The 27,729-nt window shown below is 40.2% G+C and overlaps 1 protein-coding gene across 4 annotated transcripts in view; it reads right to left on the bottom strand.

Annotated features, from left to right (window-relative positions):
- PTPRK (protein tyrosine phosphatase receptor type K) overlaps positions 1–27,729 on the bottom strand; it is a 635,931-nt gene that overhangs the window by 229,862 nt on the left and 378,340 nt on the right. For all 4 annotated transcript variants that reach the window (XM_074990593.1, XM_074990595.1, XM_074990594.1 and 1 more), the window contains exon 7: positions 9,658–9,951. In XM_074990593.1, coding sequence (XP_074846694.1) covers positions 9,658–9,951 — 294 coding nt within the window. The remainder of the gene's footprint in view (positions 1–9,657; positions 9,952–27,729) is intronic.

The raw sequence follows: 27,729 nt of genomic DNA, 5'->3' as shown, positions 1-27,729 counted from the left end.
ACAGGCTATACCACAATACTACTAATCCTGGAACTTTTCCTTGCAACAAGCCCCATTGCCAAATCTGTCCACATATCTATTCTGGAGATACCATCACTAGACCTAACCATGTTAAAGAATCATGGGCACATTCTCCTGTTCCTCAACTAATATAATATATGCCCTCATGTGCCAACAGTGCCCACACACCATGTATGTAGGACAGACTACAATTTTTCTGATTTGTCAACCTTCATAACAATTTTTGGACCTCTGTACTTTATATATTGAGCCTGTTTTGGTAAGGCTATAGATCTGAAAAAGTGGATCTGTCCCATGAAAATTCATCACCTAATAAATTACTATGTTAGTTTTTAAAGTACACAAGACTGCTTTTTTGTTTCTGTTTTTATATAGAATACAGAGTAATCTGGCTCTCTCTCTGTTAGAGTTCCAGAAGTTATTGATAATTGAAATTAGTGATCTAGGAAACTTCCTGCTCAGCTCTTTTAAAAGTCTTGGTGCTCATTATCTGAACCTTCTTATTTAAAATGTCTAACTTTAATAGCTGTTTTTACCATCTTTCTTTCTTACTGTTGGAATGAAAATAATTTCATTATATGATGAGAATATCCTTTAGTTTTTCTCCAAACACAAACAAATTTATTGAGAAATAAAAATACTGAGAAAGTATCATTTTATTCTGCAGAAGAATGTCCAAGTTTGAATCAGGGAAAAGAACAATGTTAGACTATTGAAGACAATCCCCCTCTGCCCCCCGACATAACTCTCTTCAACAGAAGTAAGCCACAATAAACAACGTCCATTTTAAACTGGGGATAGGATTGGAGTGGGGAGGAGGGGCGAGAGGTGATGGTGGTGGTAACTCATGTCTCATCTGGAGGCACACTGCCATTTTGATGGAAAGAATGAGGTATGATAAGTGTTATGGCTGGGACAGCAATTCCCAACACACTTTCTCTACTTTGCCATGTTGTTCTTTCCCAATATTAGTGCTCTGGCAGAAATTTAGAAGTGATTCAAAATCAAATGGTGTTAAAGGAAATGTTTCCATTGACTTGAGTCAGTTTCGGATCAGATCTTTAATGCACAGCTAGTTCTAAGCAATCCTTCCAGCAAGGAAAGGACCTGCAATGTACCTGTCAGAGCTCTATATCTGAAGAAGAGCATCAAACTGAGTTGGACATATTAGGTGCTGTAGATAAACTAATCTTCCCCTTTTCTGTCCCTCCCCACCCAAACACCCACTTCAATAACACTGATGCTGCTGCTACGCTACAATTCTCCTGTCAGAGATGCCATGAAAATGGGGCAATTGAAAGCAGGCTAATGAGGTGCTCACATGCATATTCAGCACCTCCTTAGCATAATGGTGGCCATGCGAACAGACTTAGAATTCCAGATTGACAGTGAAGATGGGGGCAGCTTCGAAATAAGCGCCCCACTTTGACACTCACTCACTCCAATCTAGTTCTGTGGTAGTAAGGGAATGTTGAAGTGGGGTGCTTATTTCAAAGCTGCCCCCCAACTCCACTGTCTATCTGCAATTCGAATTCTGTTCACATGGTTACCATTATGCTAACGAAGCACTGAATATGCACATTAATACTGCATTAGCCTGCTTTGAATTTCCTCATTACCATGCCGGCTCCGATGGGAGAATGGTAGCGTAGCAGCAGCCTGAGACTGGCTCTATATCCTTGCCTTTCTTCACCCTCATGTCTTATCTGCCTGATCACCCTCTCAAAATCTAGCAAAGTCTCAAAGGGATTCTGTTAGCTACTGATTCCATTCACTCACAAGCAGATGTACTGGCTCTCACTATAGGGCTTTATCTTTGTATTCCAACCTCAATATTCCTCAGTCTGTTCCCACATGGGCAAAATTTAGACACAGAAAAAGGAAAACTGAAGTTTCTACATCTCCTATTTACCAATCACAGTTATCTCTAAGTACCCAGGAGAATTTCCACTGTGTATTTAGGAACCCTACCCTTCATGCACACAAAATCAGAAGAACACAACAGGCATTGGGGAGGCTGAAGGACACGTGGATGTGTCTGGGAGAGCCCAGAACCTGCTAGTAGACATGTTAGCTAACTTTTGAAGTGCTAACAAAATTGATCAAGAAGTCCTTGTCTTTTTAACTTTCATTTTTCCAACGTGGATGCCCTATCTCTTAAAAAGTCCTTAATGTCCCTTGGGACCTGCTCCACCAGCAATGACACCCAGCATTATACAAGAACTTCAGTCACCTGAAGAAGCGAGTGTTACCCACAAAAACACTTGACCTCATGAATTTGTTAGTCTCCAAAGTGCTACACAGCTGCTTGTTATTTGTGTTACCACTTTGTGTTAGCACTAAGAAATTACTCAGCTTTCTACCCTCATATTGCATTCCTTTAAATTCAGGGGCCTTAGAAACAAAAGGGAGGAAGAGGATCACGCAGCTGGAGATGGGTTGACATTGGGTGACAGATAAAAGCAGCTGAAGGCTTACACAGGTGTATTCTATGTTGCTGTCCCTTTCCAATACCATTTCAAATGGAAAGCAGGGAGGACTGGCACAGTGTAACCTATCTTCACATAGGAAATCTATAAAATCTAGAACTAAACATGAAAAGTATAGGACATTAATTAATTCAAATAAAACTGCAGGGGAAATTCAGAAAAGCGGCATACAATTGCTTACACTCGTATTTGAGAAAGTTTTCAATAAGCAAAGAGACAGTCAACAATGAACACAAAGCAAAGACAAGTTGGATTATCAGTTTAATACTGGTTCAAAGGGAGTAAAGGTGCTTACTGAGCAATGTTTCCTCTAATTTTTCCACCCACATGCAGAATGAATTTGGTCAGGTGCACCACCAGTAAAAACACACGCTGTTTTTCCTTGAAGATCTTTCAGCAGTATACTTTCCAGCATACACAAATGTTTACTTTGTATGATTTGACAAAAACATAACTCTCCAGTGCTATATCCTTCCTTATGGACCTCCCATTCGTATCTCTCAGCCGTTTAGGTCTTCATGTATGGCATGTATAAGTTAATGAATAGAATTTAACCTGCCAATTCACTGGTAACCACAGCCGTGCAAAGTATGGTTTGATATGCCAGATGATCATCAGGGACACCAGAGATGGACATCCCACTGATGAAGTTTGTAGAGGTTGATAAAAGATTTCTGTTCCAATAAAAACATGACTAAGCCTACAGCCACATTACTGCAGACAGGTTTTGTTTTGAGCATGAGCTGAACAGCACTTTCTGGGGGTCAAAGTCCACACCGTAACTTCTCAAGAGTGGTGAGGATTAAAGAAGGTCTACAGGAGAAACGCTCCTGTTGACCTTCTTCCATGTAGACAGCCACTGCAGTAGACTACTGATGAGTTGATTTTAGCTACTCAATTGGCGTACTGAAAATTGCATGTCAGTGGTCAAATGCTATATCGAGAAGAGACATAGCCTAAGTGCAAACCCAGTTAAATTGATGAAGAGCTGCAAGATGCCCCCTCTGACTAATCCCTAACTAGTTAATTCCTGATTTCCTAATGTGGTCAACTGGTAAAGTTGCCAAGAATAGGAGCACATAGATTTTGATATCTGTTAGTTAGATCTTAATGTCTGACGTTCATTTTGGGGCGGGGGGGAGGGAATCAGAAACAACATTTACAGGTGATAAAGAAGTTTGTAAAAACAAACAAATACTGGTGAAATGACAAACGTAAAAACTCAATAAATTCAATTACAGTATTGCAAGTGAGTCTATCATTTTATTCTAATAAAGCATGCCTAACCTGTAAATAGCAATAGAAATGTTAAAATGGCAAATCAAACACACTAAAATGCTCAAAATGTATCACGGTGCCTCCCTCATATATTATAAGCCTTCACATTTATGGATATCAGATTTTTTTCAGTATACCAGGAAAAGGACAAGGTTTAATTGAAATCTTAAGATTGCATTTAAAGTAAAGCAATAAATATTCTCTCTCTGGAGCCTTACAGAATCTTAAAACATTCCACCAGATTAAAAACAACTGAGAATTAGTTTTTGTTTGTATTTTATTAGCTTTTTGGAAGAATGTGTAAGCAACTCAGAAAGGAAAAAATACCAGCTCCTGAATTATACCAATATATAAGTGTCCTAAACTTCACACAGCAGTTGCCAGATTTTCCTGTTGCCCTTCTGACAAATACCCAATTTTGCCTCCAGACAAGTTGGCTAGACAAGTTCACTAGTTCCAGCTACCAAGAATCTCCAGCACCACTCTTAAGTTCCCCCTGAGCTGCATGGCTGGATCTAACATGCCCACATAAGGGTCCAGACAGCTGCCCAGAGTGCCAACTTTGCCCCAAGAAAGCTGGGGCCAGCATGCAGGGTGTGCTGCCCCCGGCCCCCTGCCTTCGGCCACAGCAGTGCCCCTCCCCACCTTTAACAGCAGCTCCATGCTCAGCCACTGTGCCCAACCTGGAGGTGCCCCAGAACTGCCACTTCTGTGCGACAGATGCCCCTCTTTTGGCTCCCATCCAGCTTAGCCATGACCTGTCCTGGCTTGGGAACAGTCATCTCCCCACCGTCTGTGCCAACAGGAGCTGCAACGGCAGTTGAGACTAGAGGCTCCCCTCACCAGGCTTCAAGCTGCTGAGGCATGAGAGGGCTGGGGGGTAGTCGTCTCTTCCCTGGACAGTCTTAACCTGAACTCCTCATCCCCAGCCCCACCCTCAGCCAGAGCCCTCACCCCACACCCCAACCCTAGGACTCCTTTCATACCCTAATATCTCAGTCTTGCCACATTCTGTGTGCACAATGACTTTTGACTGATGCACCCGTACATAAAAAACTAGGGGCAACACTGGCCCCAATCCATGATCTTCAGTGGGACAATGAAAAGTAAGAGAACTGTAAGTATTTGCAGCCAGCCAGCCTCCAGCACAAGTGGTTTTTAAATGTGTTTGGGTGGCCCTACTGCTCTATTTGAAAATTGCATATACTTTTTGAAAAAGTCACACTAGCATGGCATGTTAATCCAGATGGCCATGAAGAGCTAGGCCCCTAATGCATTGATCTCTGGAGACTAACTTTAAGAATGAAAAGGAAAGGTAAAATACATATATTTTCTTTGTTCTGTTTATTTTTATTATGTGCTTTTTTAAGACTGAGAACTTCAGCTGTATCTTGGTGTTTTTTTGTCTTGTTTTCAAATTTAGTAATATGCAAATCACAAAAAATACTCCACATTGAGAAAAAACAAGGTCACACACAGCCCTGATCCTTTAACCAAAGCCAAACTGTAAGTCAACACTGCACTTCTGAACAAACATCTGAATGAGTTTGACTCAAAGCTTTGACTCAAAGCTGATTATCATTGATAATTATCAATCACAAAGGCTAAGTATCCTGGACAACAATAAAAAAACCCCACACCTATACATATAATTCCATTTTTCAATCTGATACTGTAACCAGAAGGAGAAAGCTTCATCCCTTTCCTTGCTTTATTGAAAAATGCACAGACTTAAGTTGACTTAAAGGGTTTGGAACAAAAATCAGATCATTTTCCCTTTTCTCCAAAGATCCACATGTATTACTGAAAATAACAAACCACACTGCACTTCAGTGAGGTAGGAGCTCTACTGACTGTGTAGATATATTAAATTCTGGACAGACTGAACTGTTGACCTTCTTTGCCACTAAAATATCATTTAATCATAAAGCTCAGCTATTAACAGTTAGTCAGAAGCAGCAGCCAATGTAACCGAACAATTTCTAACATACAATTGCTAAAGCATGCTAAGTGGACAATTTTAAAATGCAGCATATTTTATTTCAGCTTAACACAGGAAAGAAAAATTGCATACTCCCTGCCCTGTTCTCAGATGATATTCTCAAAAGTAAAGTATCACAGGAAGACATTCTTGGCTTCTTGCTCTGTTAGGTATTAGGATTGCTTCCTATTAAAACAGCATCTCACTGCCTTTTATTTTTATTTTAAAATGCATATGTGAGCAATAATACTGAGAGGTTGTGTAGTTATACAGCAGGAATCACACATTCCAGTCTGGTTCATTGTGAGGAGAAAGATGAGAGCAAGTGCCCTTAGTAATCACTGCTTGATCTAACCAAATATACCTCTTAGAGCACATAACTACTCTTAGCAAATGGCTGGAACCCACTTAGTTAAACAAGACTAAACCTGTGTGCAAAGGGAGGATCATTTTAAAAAGAAAATCAAGTGCTGGTTAGTGCATTTTATAGTCTCATTCTAGTTATTTAAAAATACTCATTTGTATCATATGTTCGTCTGCCAAGTACCACTTTTAATTGCCCACATACAGATGTGATGTGGTAAAATACTTGCATTTTCAGTATAATGTAGTCACTAAATTTAAGCACAGGAAATATAATCTTCTATCAAATTTCAGATACTCAAACAGTTAATAAATTTTGCTTGGCACCATAACAGTCCTCAGAATTCATAGGTCACTGTGCAGAAAATGCTAAATATTCATTCAACCACTCTTGCAACCTCATAACCACAATAAGTGCTTGATGCTCAAACCTGCACAATTGTACCTGAAACTGCACAAAATGTAAGATGTTCTGAAGTGAAACAGACTAGTAATCAATAACATATTATGCTGAAATGCCATGGCATTTGTAAATTCTAAGCCAACAACATGTAAAAATAATTTTCAATTCTCCTCCCAAAAGAAAGCAACTGTTCATTCTCAAGGTAAAATACCTAATAGTATATTACTGTCATATTCTTCCTGGGAACTCAGTGTTAGTTATCACCGGTATTTAGAAAAAAAAACATTTAAAACACATCCAATGAATATTCAGTAATGTCTGTTTGTTATCGACACAGTAAATCAAAGTAGTTTCACACCAACATTTATTTCCAGTCACCATATTTGACACTACATGGGTAGTTTTCAGTAAGCAAAGAGACAGTCAGCAATGGTCTCAAGTTACAGAGGGAAAGGTGTAGGTTAGATATTAGGAAAACTATTTTACCAGGAGGCTAGTGAAGCACTGGAATGCATTATTGAGAGAGGTGGTAGAATCTCCATCCCTAGATGTTTTTAAGTCCCAGCTTGACATTAGAGAGGTTCAATGTGTATTTGGAACACAAAAGTCTACCAACTAATATTTAATATATTCTAATTTGTGTTGCCTTAATGAAGAAGCTGCTTCAAATTTTTATACTATATTTTTGGAGCAATGTTTAAAATATTTAAGATAATTGAATGGACACTAATCTAGACTAGATTTCAATACCTATTATCTGAAGTGAGAAAGATCCATGAATCCTTTCAATTTTCAAGAGGTATACAGTACATGAGAGATAAGATCACCTATTGCAAATTTCAGAATTGCCTGCAGTTTCAGAATTGCTTTAGGCTGAGAGCTTATTTGTTTAGGGAATTAAATGAGGCAAGTGCTTCAGTTCCCATGAAATGCAATGTGCGGTTTCAAAATAAACCAAGTATCCATACAGGCTGTTTAATTTTCTGGAATACAAACTCACTGACCAGCTCAAGTTGAGGACATTAGCTCCTAACTCTGGCTCTGACCTTTTTCCATAGTAACTGGACAGAATGATCATACATACTATTATGAGCATGAGAATAAGCTGTCCAGCTGGGATCCATGGCTAATATGTGGATTGAGGTTTCTTTCTAACATTGCTCTCATCACTATATAAATATAGAAAGCTTAGAATTAAGCCATGTGACGGTGACACTAAATCCCAAGGGACAGCCTTATAACCTCCCCATATTCATTATTTGCCTATAACTATGATACCACATATAAAGCATACCAGGGAAGGTATCATAGGAAAAGGTTATGATCTGGGGAAACTCATTGTTCTACTTAAATATGTATTTCTTTAACGCATATCAAGTTATGAGATTTGCATTTTATGATTGTCAGTGAAATATACTGTGGATTTGGGAAGTGTCCACATACTAACCTCCTCCCCCCGCCCACCAAAAAAAAAAAAAAAAAAAAAAAGACAATAACCAGGGAGCTAGCCAACATCCGTGTGGATGTTGAAGAGCTATCAATAGCCACTATGCAGCGAGGGAGCTATAATGCAGTGACTCACCTGTAAAAGGCAACGCTAAAGGAATTATTTTACCTTGCCTGGTGATTCAGCTATGTCACTAGACATGACTGGACTCATGTTCTCCAAGAACACGCATGAAGGATATAAAACAGAATAGAGTGGTCTCATGTTTGTTTTTTTCTCCTTCCTCCACCTATGCTGCAAGCAATCAGGACACCCAGAAGACTGATGACTCCAATGGAGGAGACTTACCAGGTTTCCAGGGTGGGACCTGTACATGAACTGCAATACCCAGTGGGATGAGAAAAAAAGTGCTTCATGTAGATCTTGCATGGTCTAATAGGTTTGAAAGTTTAGACCATGGGTGTCCCACCTTTTGGCTTGCCTGGGCCGCATTGAGTGAAGAGGAATTGTCTTGGGTCGCATATAAAATATATAATATAGTTAATGTATATAAATCACATAATGTTAAAAGTTTACAATCTTGTGGGGTCGCATTACTAACTGTCCAGGACCGCATGCGATCCGCGGGCTGGACACGCCTGGTTTAGACTGTGTGTTAGTATTTCATTTTATTTCTGTGACTAACTCTGAGTATCTGCCTATCAATTAAAATCTATCCTTTGTAATCAATACTTTTGTTTTTCTATTTGTCTTTACCATTGAATTTGCCAAAAGTGATTAGTTAATCTGCTCAGGTTACGGAGGCTGGTGTACGTCCAATTTCCCTTGATGAAGTGCAAAACAAATTAATAAACTTGCATTGCTCAAGAAGGGGGTCTTAACTTGTGCAAGATGGTATATTCCTAGGGTACAAGAGAGGGAGCAGAGGGAGCTGCTTGGTGCCTCTTGCAGTATGATTCATGAGTGGCTTTGGGCACATTCATGCACTGTAGCTGGGTGAGAGGATCCACCCAGTATCCAGAAGGGTATTGCTGCTTCTCACGAGCAAAGCATTGTGAGAGACAGCCTAAGCGGGAGAGTTAAGGGGGCACAGTTATCCCACAGTTCCAGCCTGCACTGAGGGGAGCCGATCACACTGACTGTCTTTGCTTACTACATTTTTAGGAATTTTGAATATTGCATTTGCCAACTTTTTTGTTAAGCTTCTCTCAGACAGACTTGTCAGCCTTTGCTCTGATGCATCTTGACCAGTCTCTTTGAGCCAGAGCATTTTTTAATTGGTCAGGATCTTTTGACTGTAGGCTTTGGGGACTAAACCACCCTAGTTCTCTATGAAGCAGTTAGACAAATTTTCCCACCAATTGCTGGTTCAGACTTTGTCGTCTTGACTCCACTGGAGCTGGATACCAGAGAGGCAGTTTTGGTCATTGTTTAATCTTTCCTGAGTTCCTTAGCAACTCTCCTTCACAATCTTCCTTTAATTTCACTGTATTCATTCAGACATTTTGTCACAGATTCCTAGCTCCCAGAGCCAACAAATGGAAGCTTCAGTAAGGTGGCACAAACAGAATATGGAGCCAAAGCTGACCATTGGAGGCACAGGGAAAGGAGAACTATTGCTGTAGCAACACCACCATTGCAATGTGAACAAGTGGGGAAAAATATCAGACCTCACCTGCACATTTGGTTCTGGTGATAAGCGGTGGTCCTGGCTGGCCAGTTCCTCCTTCTCCAGGCCTGGTAAGGAGGACACGAATTTCATACTCAGTGTCTGGGTCTAAGTGCCATAACTTATAAGTTGGTGCATTTACAGCATGGGTTTCTGTCCAAGTCCCAGATGTCATCCGGTATTCCACTTCTTTCAGAATTATTGGCCCATCACCAATTATAGAATTAGCATTCAGCTGAATTAGCAGATATGTAGGCCCCACACCAAGTAATTGGGGTGGTGCTATTGGTCGAGGTGGTTCTGTAAGAAATTGAAAAACACAGTGAATAAACAAAAGAGAGATCAAGATATTATTAATACATGAACAGCTGAACACCTCTCTCAACAAAAAGTGTCATCTTGTGTTTGTAGAGACACCAGAACTGGAAAGCAATGCTAGAACAACCCAGCATTAAGAACTGGAGGGTATACTCTCAGCTATTATAATTCATTGTTGTGCCACTGAAGTCAGTAAGCTATATTTCTTCATTCTATCTGCAACTCTTGCTCCAGAACTCAGATGATTTATAAGATCCTCATCTGGTAACATTTCCTGAACTATCATGAATTACCTCATGGTGATTCTTGTATTTTGCAAGACAAAAAAAAGTGGGACTTTGAATTTCAGTTTAATTCATTTTATTTTATTGAGAGAAGCTGAGAACAATTCCTCCAGAAACAACTGCAGTGTCACGTTCCCTTGCCCACCTGACAGCATCTCCAAAAAAAAAAAAAAAAATTATTTCAATCCTTTTCAAACCTGCCAAAAGGCAGCGTAGGGTGAACAAAATGGAAATATATCAAACTTTTTCAGAATGTTTAGACTGGGCAGTACTGACGAGATGGTGACAACGTAAAGATTTATAACAACAATATATGGCCTTCTTGATGGTTCCTCAATAAAATAATGTATCATGGAATACATACGTCTGAAATGGGTACATAATGCAAGAAAAATCCAAAACAAACAAAAACCCTCCCACAAAAATCTACACGTTGCGTTTTTAAGCAAAGAGGTAAAGCGGAAGAAACTGAAAAGCAAAGAACCAAAAAGGTGGTGGTGGGGGGAAATCCATGAAATTTCTGCCTAGAGTAGCACATTGCCTAGGAGTGATTTATTTTAAGAAACAATCAAAGCAACATGTATTTTTCCAATAAAACAAATCCACTCATAAACATGGAAGGTTCATTTTCATTCCAGATGGCACATATTTCAGCTAATTTGTTTCACTTAATTAGGCAACAATGCTAAATTCAAGTCTCACAGAGGTTTCACACAGCAGTGATGCTGAACCACACAGTAACTCCCAAGCAGGTAGAGACATCTGGTGGTAAGTGTATACAAAGAAAAACTAACTCCACCCCTACCATGCCACCCTTCCACCCCCAAGAAGAAAACACAACACCTTTGAGAAGATGGAGTAGTTGAAATGTGTTTCTATCTTTGAAAACTGACTATGTAAAAATTCTTAGGCAATTCATCATCTCCCTGTGCTTATTCAGAACAAAGATGACCTCAAATGCATCCAAGAACTTCTTGTCACATTCCATCATCACTTAGAGGAGAAGTTGGTGATGAGATCTCCTTGTCCCTCTGTGTTCCTGCTACAGATGCCAATACTCTGAAACAACTACATTCTCCACAGCATACTTGCCACTTTTAGAAGGAATCAAATTGCCCCAAATAGCAAATATTTATAAAATTTTGATAGGGAGGGATTGCTCCTGTAAAACATCTGCATCAAAAGTACTCATGTCATGTAACACAATCTGCAAATCATGATCTCATATGAATCCATTAAATCTCATAATAGGAACAACTGGAATTCTTTTATTTCATCCCTAGTGACAGACATAGGATTAAATTTCGTGACATGCAAAACTTCTACATAGTTTAGTTCAGAACAGTCAAGACCCTCAGATATTTGAGCTAATTACCCATCTAACCACCGTCACCCCTTTATTTTCTTGCAAAAACTATGCATAATGAATCAAACCTCAGCAACAAACCATAGCTTAACAAGGACAGTTCATTTCCTGTGGAACTAGCAAATGAAACGTTAAACTAATGAATTCTAACTTCAGACTTGAAGCAAACCACACAAACATTGTTGAGGATGATATACTGCCAGCTCTGAGTATTGCACCTCTACAGTATGAAAGCTATGTTTAGAAGTATATACTTTGATTAACAGCATGATTACTACTAGTGAAACTATGCATTAATGAGACTAGTATACCACTGCATATTAAATTTTATGTTGGCCGTAAAGCGTATTCTTACATTAGCATATGCATTTTATTTTTAAGCTCTTGAGGACAAAGACTTATTTATAAAGTCTCTTTCCATTTCAATAAATTATGTATGAATTTTAATCAGTTAGCAAATGAACCAGTAATTGTTCTGCAGCAGTATTAATATGCTCCTTAACACAATATGCTATCAGACCCAGAGGTATGGCACAACCAAAAATCCCTAAAGTACACTAAGAGTCAAGTGATGCATGCAATCACAATATATCAGAGAAACTTTTCTGGTGTTACCCAATTAACATACTATTAATGATTCTCATTCATTATTCCATGACCAGATGTAGCAAATACTCTGCTGTTACAATTTCAAATGGTATACTTTGATTTTATAGTTCTAGTAACCTGAAAATGGTTTCCCTTGAAAAATAACACTAATAGTTCGTGGGCATGTTGAGGCCATTATAGTGTTATGATATCATTTCCACTGCACTATTATCAGATGTATACAACACTACCCAATCAATGGGCTCGTGTTGAAGTCACTGACTAAATCTGTGATCTTGCAGGATAAAGGAGTATGTGGTTTTGCTATTCTAATGGTCCAGCTCCCTACAGTATAAAGAGCAATAGTATTGCTAAAGTGAACTGGAAAGATAGTTTGTCCAAATGTTCAAGCTTTTACCTATGGAACGAAATAAAGGTAATAAGCGAGGGGGGATCCAAATGTAACCTCTCAAAAAGTGTACTCTCTAGTTTGAATCATACAAGCATTTAGCCACTAGTATATGCTGTTACTAAGCGTAGAGGGAAAAGGTTTGATATTTCATTCTGAGAGTGGTATAATCTCAGAATTAAAAACTACTTAATCGTCACATCTGTAAGATTATGAAAAATGACATAAGCACTTAAATGCATTTGAAGACAAAATCACTGTGCAAAGTAATACACACTTAAAAATAAGCTCATACAAAAGGATGGAGATCTAAATTCACTGTTACCACTAAAGAAAGTGACCTTGGAATCACGGTGGATAGTTCCCTTAAAACATCTGCTCTTTGTGCATTGGTGTTTGAAAAAAAAATTAATAATGTTAGCAACCATCAGACAAGCAATAAAGAATAAAATGGAAAATATCATAATGACACTATACAAAGCCATTGTACACCCACTCCCTGCATACTGTGTGCAATTCTGGCTGCAATATCTCAGTTAATGTACAAGAATTAGAAAAAAGTAGAGAGAGGGGCAATGTAAATGATTAGGTGTATGGAACAGCTTTGATGAAAGGAGATGATAAAAAGTGAATATGTTCATCTTAGAAAAGAGACAACTAAGGGTAGGATATAACGGAGGTCTAAAAAAAAATCAAAAACGCTGTGGAGAACTTGAATAAGGAAACATTATTCAAGAATATCAGAACAGCCATATGGGTCAGACCATAGGTCCATCAAGCCCAGTATCCGGTCTTCCAACAGCGGCCAATGTCAGGTGCCCCAGAGGGAATGAACAAAAACAGGTAATCATCAAGTGATCAATTCCCTGCTGCCCATTTCCAGACTCTTGCAAACAGAGGCTGAGGACACCTACCATGCCCATCCTGGCTAATAGCCATTGATGGACCTATCCCCCCATGAATTTATCTAGTTCTTTTTTAAACTCTACTATAGTAGTAGAGTTTATCCATGTAACACAAGTAGTAGGGGTCACCTGCTGAAATTTATAGGTAGCCAGTTTAAACAAACAAAACTAAGTACTTCTTCACACACCACCTAGTCAATCTGTGGAATTAATTGCCTTGCGATGTGGTGAAGGTTCAAAACAAAAAATTAAATAAGTTCATAGATAGGTGCTAACGCTAAGCTGCAGCATCCTCTGACTCAAAATGGTTTCCCTTACATATAGAGTTTACAATTTGGTCAATGGCTAATAGCATGAACTCCTGAGTTCATGGAAGATTGGACCAATCAATGACTCTCAGCCAAGATGCTCTGGGTGTCTTTAAAATTCCAACTTTCAGAAGTCAGGACTGGACAAAGGATGGTTTGCTTGACACTGCCTTATTCTTTTAATTCTTTCGGAAGAAACTGACATTGGACAATGTCAGAAACAGGACATTGGTCTAAATGGGTCACTGGTTTGCCCTGGGCTGGCCATTCTTATATTCTTATAACCAGAGTGATGCTAACTTTCCACAGCAAATCACTTTTTCATTGAATATTAGTTTTAGTCTTGTACATGAAGTTTACATGGACAAAATACAAAATCCACAAATGTGTTCAAACTTACAGTATGACTTTCTGTGCAAACATATTTCAACCTAGGGATTGCTCATGAGTTATTCAATGGGATCATTGCTTGGAGTAGATATTTATAACAAACTCCATACTTTTCACACAGGTCACACATGGTAGTTTCATTCCCTTTTGTGATGCAGCGTGAATACTTTCATTTATGGGCTAAGGATAAGGTTTCCATAAATATCTTGCACTATTTCTTAAATTTAGCCTTTTGGGGGACATTCCTACCAGTGAATTTACCAGCTAGCATGTCTACAGAAAAGAAAACATAAAAACGTAAAACCTCTGTAACAGCTAAAATGTGTACCTTCACATATGACATTTTGAAGTATTTGGTCAGCTCAAAATGCCTAAAGCTACGTTAATTAAGGTTAAGACTGCCACCAACGTTGAAATCCCCGGGATCCTTTCGAAAAGGAGCCCCATTTGGACAAGCTGCGCAGCAGCGAGCTGTGGCAATTTTGAAGTGCCGTGGCTGGCGGCATGCTAATGAGGAGCTGAATATGTATTTCAGCACCTCATTAGTAATCTTTGAAACGTTCCTACTTTAAAGTGTTCTTCAAGGTGAGGCTCTGTGCCCCAGCTGGCTCCCAGCCCCAGGCTGCTGGGGTTCCCTGCTTGGGTCCCCAGGGCTACAACTACCGGTGGGGCTTTCAGCTGTGGGGCTGCCCCCAGACAGAGTCCTGCAGCTGCAAGGCTGTCTCTGGCCGTATCCTGCAGATGGAGCCATTGGTGGGTCTCTGTGCCCTAGTCAGCTCCCAGCCATGGGGCTGCCCCCCACCCCCACCCCATCAGGAGTCCCATGGCTGCAGAGATCATGGCCAGAGGGAACACTGGCAGTCCAGCGGCTGTGAGCCACTGGGTCACAGAGCCCTGCCAGCAGCCATAGGAACCCTGGCCAGGAGCAGAACTGCAACTGAGAGCTGGCTGGGGTGCAGAGCCCCATCTGCAGCTGTAGGGACCCCAGACAGGGGCAGTCCCATGTCTGGAAGTTGGCTGGGGAGCCCCACTGGCAGCCTCAGAGCAATGAAGACCCCAGCTGGGGATGGGGAAAACCCCTGTAGCCCTGCGATTAATGGTGATTTTTTTTTAAATCACTTGATGGCCCTACTTTGAACTCTTTCCACCATTCATCTATGTGCACAAATTATCAGAGTTATCATGAGAAAGACCTAAACAGCGTGAGAGCCATCACTCTGTGGAAAAGTTTTAAATATGAAGGCTATATCTACAAGACACAAATCTTCAAAATAGCCATATTTCAAAGATTACTAATGAGGTAGTGAATTGAATATTCAGCGCCTCATTAGCATTAGGACGCTTCTGGCTGCGGCACTTGGAAAGCATTGTTTTAGAAAGCACGCAGCTCGGCGTGGCTACACAGGGGTCCTTTTCGAAAGGACCCCGCTCCTTTCGAAATCCCCTTATTCCAATCAGTGAGCAGGATAAGGGGATTTCAAAAGGTGCGGGTCCTTTTGAAAAGGACCCCCATGTAGCCGCGCTGAGCTGCGTGCTTTCGAAGCATCACGGCCGGAAGCGTCCTAATGCTAATGAGGCTCATTAGTAATCTTCGAAATGGCCATTACCATGGCCATTTTGAAGATTTGTGCTCATATAGACACACCCTGATAGTCCCATGCTGAGCTTCTTCCTACATGAGATTAAAAGGATTATATGTTTTATAGGTAAGTGTCAATAAATGTTTATTTCACAACATAGACATGAACAAAAAAAAGCAGATTTCCATTAGTTTCAATTGACATGTAGGAAAAGCAAAATGCTGCTTCAAACATTTCCAGATTTGAATATATGGATATTTAATTCATATATTTAAACTTATGATATTGACAAATTGTGTTTTAACTATTTATATTTAACTTTTAAAATCTTAATGTCTACTGCCATTAAATAATTATCTGACCCCACCCTCCCACACCTCTTAACTGCCTTGTATCTTGTTACCAGTTGATTGCCCTGACTTTGATACGCAGCATGTACAAAATGTTACTATTTAATTAGAGGAGTTAGTTTACTGAACAAAAGAACACTAAGGAATTGCTTAGTGACCAGGTGGCACTGAGTGATTTATCCAACTCATATACAAGGCATAGCTATTGATAGCATAGCTATAAATGTGGCAATAATTCTTATTTGTCTTTACTCCTGGAAATGGGAAAACCAAAACAACTGGTGCTCAGTGCAAACATTTTAACCTAAATGTCCAAACTAACTTTATAATATTCAGCTATGTTGTGTAAAGAGCCTGTTACTATGAGCAGACAACAGAAATGGCAAACTGAACAGCAGCGCATGACACTTTGCATAAATTATAGCCCCACTGTATTTAGCTACAGCAACATCAGCTTTAAATGTAGGTCTCTGCAAATGTTGATGCTGAATGTGTCACAGCTCACCTCAAACTTTTGAGCACCTGCATAATATATCAAGTTTATGTCTGAAGTACAAAAAAAATTGTCTGGCTATAAAGTACTTTATCTTCATGACACAGTAGTTACTGACCACCCGAAGTGCTGAAATAAGAATTATTATTTCACAGTGGAAACTGCAAACTTCTGCATAGTGATTTCATATCCTATGCATCATTGTGGCATTTTATTCACCTTGATTTGAAACACCATTGCAATCATTTTATTATCTCCCCTTAAATAAAAGAACAGTGTGTTGCTTCAGCACTGTCAGCAGAAATTGAAAACAACGTTAGCTCATGCTCAGCATACATATGAAAATAAAAAAGGATTTTTCTTAAAAACTGCAGTATGTTCTTTCTGAGATCTTTTAAGCACAGATACACTCCTGGTGTTTTCAGACACCCGTACATTGCCACCAAACTAACCAATACAAAGTGGACGGCTTGTTTTGTCAAAAAGATTATATATGGTATTATAAAGACATTTATACAGGACATTACTTCAGAGAGCAATGAACAATATACAATACTTCATCTGCATAAAGGAAAATGTGGTGACCGTAATGTGCTGCACTGCATATAAAGACGAGGATTTTGTTCAGTGTAAATGAGCCAGTTGCAAAGCTGTCCGAATTTTTATCACAATTACAGTACTTCATTCTCCACATGCAACAGTGAGTCCCACAAAATCTCAAATTTTAGGTTGTTAGATACACAGATTGTAAGTTAAGAACAGCAACAAATCCCTTCTTCAAACACTGGCACCACCTGAAAATGATTTAGACTCTGCTTCTGCAAAGAAGTGAGTGAGAATGCTACATTTTATACACCATTCTACAAGTAGTCATGCTGTCAAATTGCCCGTAACCTACAATGGAAAGGAGGAATGAAGCTATAGGTTCAGCAATATAGTGTCCTTTTTGAAACACTGAACCATACAGATGGTGATAAAGCATAAGGCATTAAGATTCCACAGCTGTGTTATAGTTTTATTAATGGTCAATGGCAAGAGCTTAGCCTTCAGACTTTGGAGAGACATGGTGCGCCTCTGAATTTGAACCATGCATAAGTAAAATGTGCACTGAAGAGACCAAGCTGTGAGTACAATGAAGCAGCAAGATTTGCCTCATGGTTCACAGTTACATACTGTACACTTGTTTTGAGCAGTGGAACTATGCATATGAATTGCTTGTTTACATTTTAACTTCTGACTTGAACCACATGACAACATGCACATTTTGTATTGATTTGCTATATACATTTATTATCCAAGCCCTGAAGAGTCCAGCCACGGACCAGGACTCCATTTTGTTCGGTGCTGTACAAACATAGGAAAAAATGCCAATCCTTCCAAGAGTTTACAATTTAAGCAGAAGATAACAGACACCAGATGGACACAGACCTATACGGGAGTATGAGGAAACAGCAAGACAGTGCTGGTCAGCATGATAGGCTGTGGTTTCAGCATATTAGCAACCTAAGTGTTGTCAAGGCTTTTGTACAGATCATGACAAGGGCGTGATTTGAAGGAGAAAATTGAGTGGCTTTCCAGGTGTTTATTAGGAGCCCCTCCCAAGTGTGTGGGGCAGAGCAGGATGGGGGAGTGTGAAAACACAAAGGTGCTAGTTTGAAAGATTAATTGGCGTACAGTAGAGGCTGGCATCATAGACTGAGTGCAGACAGGAATTGACAATGAGAGATGGTACAGAGTGTGAGAATAGATTGTGAAGAGCCTTGACAGTGAAGTCGCTTATGTCTGATGTTACAGGAGAGAGAGCCAATGGAAAACCAGAAAGAATGGAGAGATATGATAAGAGAGAGAGATTGGGAGAATGATCTTTGCTGCAGCATTCTGAAAAGATGCGAGCAGTGCAAGACTGCAGTTGTCACGGCTAGAAAATAGGACGTTGCGGTATTCATGATGTGAGCCTTAGCTAAATGAATGAATAAGAAAGTTGCTATCTTAGAGATATTAAGTATAAAGAATCAGCAAGATTTAGATGCATGTCAAAAATGTCACTCAGCCTTTAGGTCTGAGTGATAGGCAGGATAGCAGCATTGCCAACAACAATCAGGAAAGGAGGTTGCAGGGAAACCATATTTACCCCTGCTGATCTTCAGCTGGTAGCTACATATCAGCAAAGAAGGAGAAAGGTCTAAAGTACAGAGATAGACCAGGGAGGGTCAACAAAGACTTGATAGTTAAATTTGTAGATAGACTTGCTGTGACAGTGTAGCCCTACCAAAGGTACACAACTCCAGTTATATGAATGAGGTAGCTGCAGTCAACGTATCTTAGGTTAAGTTACTGCTGTGTACACATCATGAGAGGTTGACAGCAAACACTTTATTGTCATCTTTCCTTACTCTTCCCATGGGGGTGGATACAGGAGCTGACTGGAGAGCAATCCGTGGTAGATTTGGTAGGTCTTCACTAGACCTGCTAAACTGATGGCTGGTGCATCTATTAACTCCATTGATCCCAGCTGTATTCCTTGTTAGTGGATGAGATAAGGCAGACGGAGAAGAGAGGGGTACCTAGAACAGAGCCCTATGGAACACTCACAAAAAACTGGAGCAGGGATGAGAAGAATGCACCCTGAAGGAGGAAGTATAGAAGAAGGAGGAGAAATCAAGAGCATGTAATGGAAGCCAACAGAGGACAAGATGTCAACACAAACACAGTCAACTCTTGAAGGCAGCTGACAGGTCAAAGAGTATGAGAAAGAAATACTGGTTTTGAGATTTGATTAAGAAGATATCATTAGGGGTTTTGGTGAGAGAGTTTTCAGAGGAGTGCCTTGAGCAAAAAGTTGACAGAGAGGGCTTAGGATGGAATTGGAAAAATGAATATTAACAGCACACCTGAAAAATTAAAGGGGAAGGGAGCATAGCAGCAGCACAGGCACATGGCAAGAAGGGTGCGGTTTTATCATTTTTTTTCCAAGCTGAGAAAAACTACAGCATGTTTGCAGTGTGAGTGGAAACTCAGGAGAGAGTGACAAATCACGGAGCAGAACCGATAAGGGACAGAATGGACATGAGGAAGTTTGGGAAATGGGATGGAGTCACTAGGGCCAGTGGATGAGACACATGTGATGGAGGAGAAGAGGGAGGGATTGTGGTAGGAAGGACGCATGCTGATGGAAAGAGGAAAGGCCACATGCCACATTTTGCCAATTTTTCTTTTGCAAGACATTATCAACATCTGTGGGGCCAAAGAAATGGATGTAGGAGAAAGGGAGAGTTTGATAAGCGATTCAAAGGTCATGAAGAGATCTAGGATCTCAGGCATGGGATTCATTTAAATTGGAGACGTAGAGTGGACAATCCCTGCTCCCCAGCCACAAAAAGTTTTTTGAAAACTGGCTTAGGAATATAAGTATGCATAACTCGGAGATGCTTTGGACAAAATATCTCATGTCACCGATCAACTTTAATGTTACAATCTGCTGGATCTGTATCCATTTGGGTGCATGTATCATTCTTGTATGTGAAGTTAGAAATATGAAGGGTAAGTCTGTTAATAGTTTTAATTGTGCTGAGGAGAGCCATTACTGGTGCCCAGGAAGCCTGAACAAATGAGAAATTAACACAAAGACTTGTAAACAGACTTGTCTTGAGAGTCCAGAAGGTGATTGGTTTAAAACATGGGTCAGCAACCTTTCTGAGAAAGTGACCAAGTTTGACCTTTTGACCTCTATGCACAGTCTGAGTGCTGGTGATACTTTTTAAAGTCACTAATAGCCTACTTTCAACAGCTTCATTAGTAATAAATATGCAGGCCTTTACCATTTAGGTGGTGGTTGGTAGCATTAGTGGGTTTTTGTTAACCCACAGGCAGCATGGCTTTGAGCAAGCTCCCAGCTGCATCGGGAAGGAGGGACTGGGCTAAGTCCCCGCCTCACATGCCGACGAAAATCAGCTTGCGGGCCATTCTCTTCCATGGGGGGCATGGGGAATATACCAAACAAAAGCTTTCCACCTTTGGGGAGAGTCTCTTTCAGCAATGAGAAGCTATCAGCATCTTTAATTTTGAAATTGTCTGGCACAGTAGGAGGAAACAAAGAACTTTTGGGCAACTGGAGACCCAACTCAGAGTAAAAGATCATCCTTGACTTGAAGATTGTGTCTGAAATAAAAACAGCTCTGTAGAATAAGAATCTACATGCAATAAGTTTCTTAGTAAAATTAGAACTAACTGTACATTTTGTGTTCATTTTAATTTAGTAACTTTAATCTGTCTGTTTTCACTTGCAACCATTTAAATCCTACTCTTCATATATAACAAACGCTTATTTACTGTCAGGCCCAGTGTTCATAACGGTTACCTGGGGGGGAACAATCATTGTTAAGCTCTCTCTTTCATTGATAAAGGGCACTTGTCTGTTGAGCTTTCACTTTGTAAAACTTTTACACAGAAAAGGGCAGCTTTAATTGAGATTTTGATACCTTTTGAGGTTGGTTCACTGGGTGCAGTGCCCTAGAATTGCATCTTCCCATTGCTTTGCAGGAGGGATGGTAACCCCAACTCTCTGCCTTGGCTGGGGAAGACCAGAGGATCTGGTCCATCACAACAAGGTCAGGGCAGAAGCCCCAGAGATCAAGAAGGCAGGCATCAGTGACATGATCAGCACACTGGGGAACAATTCGCAGGACAAGCTTTTTGTGGGAAACAGGGATAAAAAGGAGTCAAGTAAGGGTGGAGGAGTCAGAAACGTGGAAATAGTCAACAACTATATCAATGACAGAAATGACACGTAGGAGAGGCTGAGAGTAGATGAGAAGACATCAGCAGTGATGGATTCAAAGTCAGAATGGCTGAGTGACCAGGGCATATTGGGAAGGGGCTGTTGCTACCAAGTCACTTTTACTTCCAGTTTATTATTTGCAAAAACCATTACCTTGAACACAAATGTTTAAAGGCACCTACATATGTAAGGAAAATATTTTCACTAAATGTATTTCCAATTAGCCAAGAGTAAGGAATTCTTAATCAATTCTAAGCCTCTACGCCTAACATTAACACTCTTCCTTATAATGAATACCTGGGCACAAGTGCACAAAGTATCTTTTAGGTACACTAATTAGATATTGGTGAGCAAATGGACAGCAGTTAAGAAAGAAGTTTTTAATAAATGGGTGCTGGGTGATGCAGTAGAACAAGCAGAATGAGCCCTGCAGGGTTTATATAGTCCCCCAAATATTAATGTGGAATATTGCTGTTGCTAACTCCAGAATAATGCCTGTTTTCCATACCTTAATGGTGCACACTATAGGTCTCTTGGCAAATCAAACTATTAAATGGATATCATTTCATATATGTGTTGACAAAATTTCTGAGTCATATGACACAACAAGCCATCTAAAAACAGGTACCTAAATGTGTGAAAATGTAAGAAGTCATCGTGTGTGTGTGATACAATGGCATGCCACCAATCTCAGGACCTGAGCTCTATGGATGGTCGAAGGAAATGAAGGTGATGATGTCAATTTGCAATTCTTAAGCTGCTGAAGAGGCAGTATCTTAAATATCTTAACTGCGAAATTGCCTCATAATGATGACAAAGGAGGTGTGTTCTCACACAAATTCCAGTTTCAAGGTCTGTATATACAGAAATACAATTGAAGTCTGGGTGGCCCACAATGGGCACAGTAAATCAGTTAACTTGAGTAATTTAATTTAATTCTTATGGGGCAGTTTTTTTCCCCCCAAGAAATTATCCGTAATGTCTTTTATATGACTCACGGCAAATATCTCATCTTTTTCTTATTAGTTACAAGGTAACCTATTGAAATGACGTAAGAGATGTGGGAAGTCCTTACATACTTACCTTTCCATCCCATTCACCTCCTGAGTCATGGATACAGAGAAGTTAGGGAGGCTGTACTCTAGTTGAATCAGACGAGACAGAGGTCAGACGAGATAATCACAATGGTTCCTTTTAGCCTTGGAATCTATGAATTTCTAGAGTTTTAGGGAAGGGAAATAATTAACCATAAAACAGACCACAAGAGCACCTCTTATGGAATGATTAATGGAAAGAATATAATAAATATTTCATAAGTGAATGAACTATTTACTATTACAGGAAAAAGCAGCTGCACACCCATTGCATGCCAGATGGGCTTTGCTGGGTTACAGAGCCTAGAGGAACTTTTTAGGGAATGACGGAAGTAAACTTGGTTTTCAAACACCACTGCTTCATCTGGAGTTCAATGTTAGACATAATTTTATTTTCTTGAGGATTAAGAGAAAAAAATTATACAGGAACAACAGTTTATCCCTCTGCTGTCCAGATAAAGGAGTTTTGTATATGGCATAGTGTATGTTAATACATTAAATAGAACATTTCCCCAGTCAGTTTTAGAGGAAATTTATTGCACCATGAATTGTAAGAATGAACAAGTAGATTTACTGTCAAGTGCCAGAAACTACAACCACAGCTGCCAGCTGTGGCACAGCAGGGTAATGGTGAGAAATGGACATCAACAGGTGATCAACCCAGTCCCAAGAGGCTCTGAATCTCCAGACTCTTTCTTGTCACAAACATACGGGCTTAGGAAAAAAAATTGCTTGGAGCATTAGTAACAATTGCAGCAGGGGCAAAAATAGCCCACATACCTCATTATGCTTTGGACACAGTGACATCACTGGAACCAACATTTCAGCTGGTGCAAAATAAATGCATTACACAGCTGCTCCTTTGCCCTCTTTGCACTGGATAACTAACAATTGCCTCTGTGCTGCCACCAGTTTGGTTACTTGCAACTAGACCCAATTTGACCATGGCAATTAAAACTCCCAACAGCAGATGAAAACATCTTATTCAGTTTTCTTCTGTCTCTGGACTGGGCAGTTAAGGCAATGGTGAAAATAAGGTCACAACTGGAAAAAAAAAACCCAAAAAAACCAGCTCTTTGGTGGTAATATTTTAAGTTCCTGGGTGGGAATTTTGCTGGCAGAACCAACTATTTAGAATTAGTGTCTGTTCCCCCTACCGTCATTAGTAGTACTGTCTCCTTTACCAACCACAACAAGCTTCCTCTCAGTTCAAGTCTGTTTTACAGTGGCACAGGAGATGTGCTCAACTTTTACATCAGACTGCTCAAGAGGGAGGATTGGAAGGGTTGTAGATGGTTGTACAGGGCCTGTAGATCAGGGATTCTGACCTGGTTCCCTCTTCCCTTCCTGCTACCTTAACTCATCCCATTCCCCAGAAAACAACCTTAAGTCAAGACCATGTTCATTTGCTGATACAATAGACAAGTGACAGTCTCCTTCAAATGGATCAGAAAGGAACAAGTGGAGGTTCACCCCAACAGGAGGCAGGAATCCCCCTTCTGTCTCTGCCTCTCTGCAAACCCACAGTATACCACTGCCAGCTACTACTACTACTACCACCACCGACTACTGTGTGTTTAGTTCACTGACAAGTCAGTTCAGTTCACTGACAAGTCAGTTCAGCTTAGCTAGAGGATGGAAAGAGCCTTCACAGCTCCGGAAGCCCCCAGAAATAGGAGAGGAGCTTTTGTGTGGGACACTGGTGATGTCTGAGAAAGGTGTGTTTGCAGTATGCCTTGTGTTTCAGTCTGGGTGGAGGGTGCAGGAAGGGTAGCTGTATGGTAAGACAGAACAGGACTGAGTGATTGGGCAGTGGGAATTAATAGAATAAAAACTCTTAGCCATGAATAAGGATTTTAATGAGTTTTGGAGGATTGAAATATGTACGTATTAGAAAATATTTAACAAGACTTCTGCAGAAACTAAGTAGCTACTCAGCCTGGTTTGCCATTCTTGTTTCCTCACCTGTTGTTTTACGTCCTATAGATTTCATAAGCACCAAGGACATATGTTCTTTGGGACCAGGCTGACTTATTCTATTACCTAAATTAGCAACAATTAATTGCTGTGGGCACCGAATTTGATACCAATGACCATGAGATTTCGTTGAATGATTCGCAAACTCCAGCAGGGACAGGGATGGGTGGAGTTTTGGTGCAATATATACACAGGTGGATTGTTCATGTGTGGTATTAGATGCTGTATGCTAAGCTAACAGCTGTGGATAAGAACTCTCCCCTCCTCCCCATTTCTATCTGCTGAGAAGAGCGATTTTTCTGTCTTCAATGCAGTTGATAGCAAAAGTCTCCATATTTTTGTCAGCTCAACTGACAGAAAGCAGTCTGCAATTAGACTTCACCTCTCCCAGATGCTGAAGTTAACAAATAGATGCTGGAATTCTACAGTAAGGGCTTGTCTATACTTGCCACCAACTTTGAAGGGGGCATGTTAATCAGGGTGATGGGAGATTACCAATGAAGTGCTGCAGTGAATGCCAAAGTTTTGGGGAGTAAAGGCGCTTCTAAGAAGCGTGGGCACTTTCAAGTGCCTGCGGCTACACGCATGCGGCCACTTAGAAGTTTGGGACTTCAAAGTTGCCGCGGGGGGAGAATTAGCCTAATGAAGTGCTGTGTATTCACTGCAGCACTTCACTAGTAATCTCCCATAGCCCTGATTAACATCCCCCTTTGAAGCTGAGGGCAAGTATAGACCCAGCCTAAGAGGAGTTTCCCACCAAACATGTGACCCAGAATCTGTACTGTCTGTCAGAACATTACCAGAAGGAACTCAATCTTGTTTTTAAATATAATTTGAACCCTGGTCATTTGATGGACTACATCTCTCCCTACAACACAGTGGATCAAGATGAGATCAATAGAGTCCCCTGAACAGAAGTTTTCTTTTTATGAACAGAATATGCTGGCAGTATGGTAATTCTATGAGGGATATTCTGCTTTGAAATCTGGCCCCTATCCCATGGCTACCAAAGAACAGAGCTGTTAACGTTCAAGATATGCAGCATCTACCCAATTTTTACTATCAGAGGAGACAAAGTACTAATAAATTTGCTTTTTATGTGAAAGGAGAGAGTTGATTTATCTGTTGGGAAAAGCAAGTTACTGTATTTGAGAGTGTTTGTCATACTTTAATTTATGAGCTTCAGGTGGATCTATGAATGAATAGGAATATATATATATTGGCCTTTCAAGTAGGGTGCTTTTTAGGGGATTGTGAGGGGTGTGTATGTGTGTGGGGAAGGGAGTAGAGTAATTCGGTTTAACCGTAATAAAACTTTCAACATTGAAATTTCATGCTGCCCATGACATGTTAACATTCTAAAGTAGTAAAATAAACCCAAGACATAAATCTAGAATATGGGGCTCTATATAAACAGGGAATCTCTTGAATTGCTGTGTTTCAGGCAACTGGAAATGAATTCCACCATTTCCAAGTGTTTAATGCCAGAAACATGCATACCTACATTTGAGAACTGAACTGATTACACGAGAAGTAATTTTGATTTTCTTTGGACAGTTGGATTGCTTGTTTTGAACCAATTTCCCTTTCCAAATACAAAATATACACTTTTTAATCAGGTTAACACCTTCAAAGATTATGTCAGAAACTTATGCTGGTTTATTTTTAAATTAAGGATACAAAGTCAAGCACTCAAAATTTATGAAATGCCATGCCACCATTAAGAATGACTGTGCATACAGCTGTATTGTCTGAGGCTTGCCTGCAGCAGAGTTCTAAATGGCACGCTGAAACAAGGAACATATTTTTACATTACAGTTGCACATACAACCTGAAATTAATATCAGAATCACGCTGTGCTACCTGTTAAATAGTATGTTGACTCCCTGCCCCTCCCCCCCCAAAAGTTAAAATTGGAATAGGCAAAACTGGCAAAAGCTTGGTCCTTGTAGACTGTACGTTGAGCAATTATGCCAGCAAGTTCTACTGTGCATTGCTGATTGTGATTTCCGAGCTTATAATTTTTGCCAAAACAGAATTGAGGAACAGAAGTCATCTCTCTCTCTCTCTCTCTGGCCTCTTGCTAAATCTGAAAGTCCTTCTGCAAACCACAGAAAGGTAAGAGCCTTCCAGAAAAAGCTAAAACGCTATTTTTATAAATCAGAAATGGTAGACAACCCTAATAATGGGACTGTTACCCCTATATTAAATAGTGCAATAGGACAATACAAGTCCGTAAACATTACTGGTACAGAGCTGGTACACCTTCACTGTGTTAGACATGCACCAGATTACTGTTTTTGGAACCAGTCACTGGAATCTGCATACTACTAAGCCCATATAATTAGATCCTCCTGGAATCTCCACTGCATGCATCTGACAAAGCGGATCTCTGCCCAGGAAAGCTTATGCTCCAAAATACCTGTTAGTCTATAAGGTGCCCACAGGACTTCTTGTTGTTTTGCAGATACAGATTAACACAGCTACCCCTCTGACACATAGCCCAGAGAATATGAGCTACAGCAGGCAGATTTTTTGCCTTCTCAAACTCAGTCTTGTCATGCAGATTCCCTGCCTGGACCATCTTCACAGAAGAGAGACCCCTGGAGTTCAAAATCCCTATCCCAGCCAACCACCTCTCCCTCAGGTAGCTTAAATATATCCTTTCCCAGAAGTATGCCCCTTTCTGAGTCCTCCAGTTTACAGGTTAACTTTCTGGGGAAATGGATAACAACAGAAACATTTTACTCAGAGAACACGCAAGTACTCCTCATCACTCCAAGAGCCCTTTCAGTTTTGATCACAGTTATTCTGGAATCCTAAGACCCTCCTCCTCCTCCTCCTGTTCAATCTGCCTGCTCCTGCAACAAGCACTCCTTTGCTAGTTGAAGTCCCTGGCTCCCCCTAGGTCAGAGAACATACCTCTCCACCCCACACCCTCTAACAATGGTTTCTAACATCTCCTGTTTCACTTGAGAATTTGCATCACTTCACCCCCGACTCCTTACAGACAAGCATGGGAGAACTGATTTTCCTAGTCTATTCATTGTACTACCCAGGCAAGTGGCATTCAATGTTAGCAACTCTTGTTTACGCTACAGCTACTTCCAAATAGGGTTTGTGGGATACATACCCAGATCCCTGTTAGCAAATATCTGATTCAAAACAACTAGGGGTTAGAACTATACATAAAGTTCTGTGGTAGATCACAGGCTGCATACGGCAAGAGCCTCATGTAG

Source organism: Carettochelys insculpta, chromosome 3, assembly GCF_033958435.1.
Source record: "Carettochelys insculpta isolate YL-2023 chromosome 3, ASM3395843v1, whole genome shotgun sequence".
In the NCBI taxonomy this organism is placed as follows: Eukaryota; Metazoa; Chordata; order Testudines; family Carettochelyidae; genus Carettochelys; species Carettochelys insculpta.
The sequence above is the reverse complement of the archived record's forward strand: the minus strand, read 5'-3'. Positions and strand labels throughout refer to the sequence as shown.